The sequence below is a fragment of the Triticum dicoccoides genome, chromosome 7A (assembly GCF_002162155.2).
Source record: "Triticum dicoccoides isolate Atlit2015 ecotype Zavitan chromosome 7A, WEW_v2.0, whole genome shotgun sequence".
NCBI classification, from domain to species: Eukaryota; Viridiplantae; Streptophyta; class Magnoliopsida; order Poales; family Poaceae; genus Triticum; species Triticum dicoccoides.
The window spans coordinates 164,118,640-164,125,612 of record NC_041392.1 but is presented as its reverse complement, the minus strand read 5'-3'; the positions used below and the strand labels follow the sequence as shown (position 1 = coordinate 164,125,612).

Genomic DNA, 6,973 nt, shown 5'->3' with positions numbered 1-6,973 from the left:
ATGTGCAAGTTGGAATTGTGCCGCTCGACTACATCAATACCAGTTTGAACAACTATATTTGGTTCCAGTTATTCCTGGTGTAGTTAACACATGCCCTTTATTTCAGTTTTACACATTTATCCAGTGTGATGTTTAAGCATTACCTATGTTCTATTCATTTTTAACAATACCGGTTTGAATTGTAATATTTGATGGTTGTTAAGCCTGTTGTCGGTAACATTGCCTTCCATTTTATATCTGCTTTAACAGCATGCTGAAACCAACACATTCAAGTTATCATTTGGAGATGATGTTGTTTACCTTTGCTATATTTGTTTGATGTTAAGATTGCGGTACTTATCATGTCTTTCCACTACTTATGCAGGATAACAACGGGAGTGGCCACCATTTTTCGCCGAGGTTAGCTTCATCCCCCGGCTTGTACTCCCCCCGTCGTTCCATAGTGTGGTGCATATAGATCCAGGCCTGGACACTAGTTAGCTTCTAATATTGACTTGTTGCTTGTAGGTACATATGCCCTTGACAAGGATCCACGCATCGACCCTTTTTGCGTATGGGGCAATCATATATTGATGAACAAGCATCAAGTGAGGAAACTGATAAGGATTATTAGCAAAAAGATATGAATGGTGGCAAGCAAATTATTTGTTTATGCTCTATCCAACACAACAGTGAGTTGTAGGATGGTAACTACAAACTCTCCAGCCTTCTCTTTTTACTGCCCATAATGATTTGTTAGACAACAATGTCTGAATCTTTTTCGTTCCCAGTGGTTCCTGAAGCAGTTCACTCAAGATTACCTCGCAAAGTACATGATTGGTGGACACACAATGAAGGTTAAATTATTTCATCCAGACTACAATGAGCATCAAGAAGTCCTAATGAAGAAAGTGAAGGATGGACGGGTAGCCATCACAAGGGGTTGGCCTAGAGTCGTGCGCGTCTTACGCATGAAGGAGGGCACAATATGGGCATTCCGCTTCACCTTCTCCAGCAATCAGAATGTCTTTCGCCTCTCTTTTTACAGTCTTTAGTACAACTGTGGTTCATCATTCTTTACTTGGTGCTTCTATAGTTCTTCAGTATATGTACCCGTGCATTGAATTGTGGATTCGTGGTTGAACCTATATTTGTAATAAACATGGTTGGATATGAAATAAGTGATTGCCTACTTTCAAATTCATAACATGTGATTTTTAAATTAGAGATTAATTGGATTAATTATGGATTAAATAGGGATTACACTACACACGATTTGCGAAAGCGAAACGTCTACGATATACATGGAGATCAGAAACGTTTCTAGGATCCACTACGTGTGCGATCAATCTCCACTTCACACACGACTTTCTCTTAAAAACTGTTTGCGTTACGCCACATTGCGCAAATGTTTATCACATAAAAAGTGTGTGTGATGGACAACCTTTGCTACACAGTTTCTATCTACGCACCGCGTGTGATGCATTCAATAACGCAAACGATAAAATTATTAATATCGTGTGCAATGGCAACACTATCACAAACGATTTAACGGGGAAAATTGTGTGTGATTTACCTATGAACGGAAACGTTTTCCTTGGAGCAACTGTGTGGGATGTACATACGAACGGAAACGTTTAGCGGGGACTGACTGTGTGGGATGTACTTGCAACCGGAAACAATTTCACCGTATAATTGTATTTTTTAGCCGTATTGTACGTATTTCCGTATTTGAGTGCTTAACGGTCGCACACGACCTCATTTTGCCGAACGTGTGTGCCAGGAGGGCATATCCCCGATGGTTTCTGGGTCGTGTGGGAAGGACCCCCCTATCGCCCACACTCACTTGGCGACGGTTCTAGATGCCGCCAGGGAAAGGGGTTTTAAACCGTTTGTTTAGAACCGACGCGCACCAGTGCAAGTAGGATTCGCCCCCCTCCTATTCCAACTAGGAGAAGGAAGGGAAGGGAGAAGGGGGGAGAAGGAAAGAGGGGGGCGCCGCCCCCTCCTAGTTCAATTCGGACCAGCCCATGGGGGGCGTGTGACCACCCCTTGAGGCCCTCATCTCCTTTTCACTAAAGCCCATTAAGGCCCATTACTCCCCGGAGGGTTCCGGTAACCTCCCGGTACTCCAGAAAATACCCGAAACACTTCGGAACCATTCTGGTGTCCGAATATAACCTTCCAATATATAGATCTTTACCTCTCGACCATTTCGAGACTTCTCGTCATGTCCGTGATCTCATCCGGGACTCTGAACAATCTTCAGTCATCAAATCACATAACTCATAATACAAATCGTCATCAAATGTTAAGCGTGCGGACCCTACGGGTTCGAGAACTATGTTGACATGACCGAGACACATCTCCGGTCAATAACCAATAGTGGAACATGGATGCTCATATTGGCTCCTACATATCCTACGAAGATCTTTATCGGTCAAACCGCATAACAACATACGTTATTCCCTTTGTCATTGGTATGTTACTTGCCCGAGATTCAATCGTCGGTATCATCATACCTAGTTCAATCTCGTTACTGGCAAGTCTCTTTACTCGTTCCGTAATGCATCATCCCGCAACTAACTCATTAGTCATATCGCTTTCAAGGCTTATAGTGATGAGCATTACCGAGAGGGCCCAGAGATACCTCTTCGATACATGGAGTGACAAATCCTAATCTTGATCTATGCCAACTGAACAAACACCATCGGAGACACTTGTAGAGCATCTTTATAATCACCCAGTTACGTTGTGATGTTTGATAGCACACAAAGTGTTTCTCCGGTATTTGGGAGTTGCATAATCTCATAGTCACAGGGACATGTATAAGTCATGAAGAAAGCAAGAGCAATAAAACTAAACGATCATTATGCTAAGCTAACTGATGGGTCTTGTCCATCACATCATTCTCTAATGATGTGATCCTGTTCATCAAATGACAACACATGTCTATGGTCAGGAAACTTAACCATCTTTGATTAACGAGCTAGTCAAGTAGAGGCATACTAGGGACACTTTGTTTTATCTATGTATCCACACATGTATCAAGTTTCTGGTTAATACAATTATATCATGAATAATAAACATTTATCATGGTATAAGAAAATATAAATAACAACTTTATTATTGCCTCTAGGGCATATTTCCTTCAAACCAAGCTTTTCAACCTCATTTTTCGGGCAAACAAAATGCCAGAAGAATGGAGACGGAGTATATTAGTACCAATCTTCAAGAACAAGGGGGGTGTTTAGAGTTGTACTAGTTATCGTGGAATTAAGCTGATGAGCCATACAATGAAGTTATGGGAGAGAGTCATTGAGCACCGTTTAAGAAGAATGACAAGCGTGACAAAAAATCAGTTTGGTTTCATGCATGGGAGGTCGACCATGGAAGCCATTTTCTTGGTACAACAACTTATGGGGAGATATAGGGACATGCTGTGCGGTTTCAGTACTACTAAGTGTGAGGAGGAGATTAGTCTTGATGGCCAGATGATACCCCAGAAGGACACTTTTCGGTATTTGAGGTCAATGCTGCAGGAGGATGGGGGTATTGATGAAGATGTAAACCATCGAATCAAAGCCGGATGGATGAAGTGGCGCCAAGCTTCTGGCATTCTCCATGACAAGAGAGTGCCACAAAAGCTAAAAGGCAAGTTTACAGGATGACGGTTCGACCCGCAATGTTGTATGGCGCCGAGTGTTAGCCAACTAAAAGACGACATGTTCAACAGTTAGGTGTGGCATATATGCGTATGTTGAGATGGATGTGTGGCCACACGAGGAAGGATCGAGTCCGGAATGATGATATATGAGATATGGGTAGCACTAATTGAAGAGAAGCTTGTCCAACATCGTCTGAGATGGTTTGGGCATATTCAGCGCATGCCTCCAGAAGCTTCAGTGCATAGCAGACGGCTAAAGCGTGCAGAGAATGTCAAGTAAGGGCGGGGTAGACCGAATTTGACATGGGAGGAGTCCGTTAAGAGAGACCTGAAGATTGGAGTATCTTGCTATCCATGTGCGAGCCATGAGTTGTTGCGAGATCTTATGGGTTTCATCTCTAGCCTATCCCAATTTGTTTGAGACTAAAGGCTTTGTTGTTATTGTTGTTGTTTGTTGTTGTTGTTAGTTGGGCCAGACTAATCACACTACTGGGGTGACCAGGCCTGGCATACATTTTTTTACGAGAACACCAAGCAAACAAGTACAAGACAGATCACAGGCACCGTCCAGACAAGGTGTAACAATGTGGACGCGAACAAAACACATTCTTAGCCTCAGTTTTGCCCATACTTCACAAAAGTTCCGACTTCGCCATTGGGTGCAGTTGCGCGGTCGACGGCAGCAGGCGGTTAGGCTGGTGGTATCTCAGCAGTTTGAGGCAGAAGATGAACAGTGGAGAGAGGGGCGGAGGTAGACGAAGTGATCTCGCCGTTGGTTTTGCATCGGATGGCTGAAAATGAATCGACTAAGCCTTGTTCGTCTTCAGTCCACTGGTCTCAAACCAGCCGCGCAACAGAATTATTACTCCCGAAAGACAGGTCAGAGTTTATGTTTTCTGCACTGGAACACGAAATCACTCTAGACGTTTACGATGTCCAGACACGTAAACCACATTTACATATCACAGCCCCAAACGGTCCAACGTTCCAACCCCATCCCCATCCCCGCCTCGGGCGCGCGCGAAGCTCCGCCGCCGCCGCCGCCGCTGCAGGATGTCGCTCTGCTGCTGCAGCGCGGGGAGCCGTCGCCTCCTCCTCTCGCGCCTCCTCCTCGGCCAGGGCCGCCAGGCCCGGCGCCCCCTCCTCCACCTTCGCACCACCGCGACCGCCGCCGCCTCGTCCTCCGCCACATCTCTCTCGACGCAGCAGCAGCGCCAGGTCTCCCTCTACGTGGAAGCCCTCCTCGACTGGAACCAGGTCGCTCTCTAAACCTCAGCCACCGGCTCCCACCCTAAACCCCAGTTGCTTACATGTTCTCTTCGCTGTTCAGAGGATGAACCTGACCGCCGTCACCGACGAGTCCGAGGTCATGACGCGCCACGTGGTTGACTCGCTCGCCGTGCTTCCTCCACTCGAGCACGCATACACCTCCCGCGGCGGCGACATTTCTGGCATCAGCCTTGTCGATGTCGGCTCTGGTGCGGGGCTCCCCGGGCTGATCCTTGCAGTTGCGCGGCCAAGTAATCAATCATCTCTGTTCAACGATTAGTGTTTCATGAAATCACTGAAAACACTATGTGCTTTTTTTTTTACCTTTCCTGTTGCAATTTGAATTAATATTTTCTGTTTCAGGCTGGAAGTTTACGCTGTTGGAGTCGATGCGGAAGCGGTGCACGTTCTTGGAGCACGCAGTTGAGGTCATGGAGCTGTCAAATGTGGATGTGGTGTGTGACCGAGCTGAGGTAAGCTGTCTTTGAGCAGCTAAGATAATGCAATGCATTGTGATAATCTGATTGATTGAATTTCTCGTGTATTTGATTGGATTTGCGACAATCTGGTTTTCTTATTTTAGAAGAGTTGGAATTGTTAGATCCTCTGGATCGAGTAGGTTAGATGATCCGCGGTAGTTTAGAAGATGTTCCGACACTGAGAGTTGACAACTACACTGAGTGGAGGAAGAAAGTAGACCTGGCATTTGTCTGTGCTGAGGTGGACTGGGTTGTGGATGAACCATAGCCGATCAGACCTACAGAGCCAGTCAGAGAGGCCACCGACGATGATGTTGCGTGGGAGAAAAAGAAAAAGGATCATGTTCCAGTGGAGATGTTATATTCCATTGAAAACCAAAAGTGGGTCAATGCAAACAAAAAGTGCATAGCATTTATAAAGAATACAATTGAGAATGCCATTGTGGGCTCAACTGCAGAGTGCACTTCCGTAGGGGAGTTGCTTACAAAGATAACCAGTTCACTGGTTCTTCAAAAACATACGCCACCCAGTTGATAAAGCAACTAGTGACAGAGAACTACAATGGCGGTGGTCATGGAATAAGAGAGCACATTCTCGGGATGAGCAACATGGCAACAAAGCTCAAGCCCATGGATGCGGATCTGGAGATCAAACCAGTGCTCCTGGTCCACCTGGTCATGGCTTCACTGCCAAAGGAGTTTGAAACCTTTGTTGTAAACTACAATATGTCACCTGGAACATGGGACATTGAAAAGACAATAGCAATGTGTGACCAAGAAGAGAACATACTCAAAGCCTCACATGGTGGTTCACTCAACTATGTGAAGGATAACAAGAAAAAGAACTACAATCAAAATAGCAAAGTTTCTCCTTCTAAGCCACATGGAAAAACTCAACATCAGCATAAGTCTTTTCCAGTGAACAAAGACACATGTCTCCATTGTAATAAGACTTGGCACTATAAGAAAGATTGCCCTGATTGGCTGAAGTCCATAATGGCAAAGAGAGGTAACAATATTGTTTCCTTTGAAAATGAATCCTTGTATACACAATTTTCGGAATCTACTTGGTGGATTGACTCAGGAGCAACTGTCCATGTTGCAAATTCGTTACAGGGATTCCATTCGACGCGGACTACGCAAAGAAGCGAAAGACGCATTGAAGTGGCAAACGGAGTTGAAGCAGAAGTTGCAGTTGTCGGCAACATCTCCCTGGAGTTAGCTGATGGATTCAAGCTTCTGCTTAAAGATGTTCTATAAGCTCCATTATGTCATAGAAACTTGGTTAGTGTTTCATGTTTGGACAGAGATAATTATGAATGTTATTTTGGACATGACAAGTGTGCCATATGGTTTAATAATGCTTATGTGGGTGATGCTTTACTACACGATGAGCTTTATTTATTATCACTACGTGGAAAAGTGCATTCTGTGTGTAATGGGAATGAGCATGTCGCATCGAATAAAGAACAAAAGAAAAGAAAGAGAACTCACGACTCATCGAAATTATGGCACTGTCGCTTGGGCCATATTTCCAAGGGGAGAATAGAAAGATTAGTCAAAAGTGAAATTCTTCCTC

At 44.7% G+C, this 6,973-nt stretch overlaps 1 protein-coding gene across 1 annotated transcript in view; it reads left to right on the top strand.

Annotated features, from left to right (window-relative positions):
- The first annotated feature begins 4,629 nt into the window (after nucleotides 1–4,629).
- Nucleotides 4,630–6,973, top strand: part of LOC119330031 (ribosomal RNA small subunit methyltransferase G-like) — a 10,953-nt gene continuing 8,609 nt past the window's right edge. The window contains exons 1-3 of the mRNA XM_037603139.1: nucleotides 4,630–4,903; nucleotides 4,977–5,166; nucleotides 5,279–5,388. Of these exons, the coding sequence (XP_037459036.1) occupies nucleotides 4,700–4,903; nucleotides 4,977–5,166; nucleotides 5,279–5,388 (504 nt within the window). The 5' untranslated portion in view covers nucleotides 4,630–4,699. The remainder of the gene's footprint in view (nucleotides 4,904–4,976; nucleotides 5,167–5,278; nucleotides 5,389–6,973) is intronic.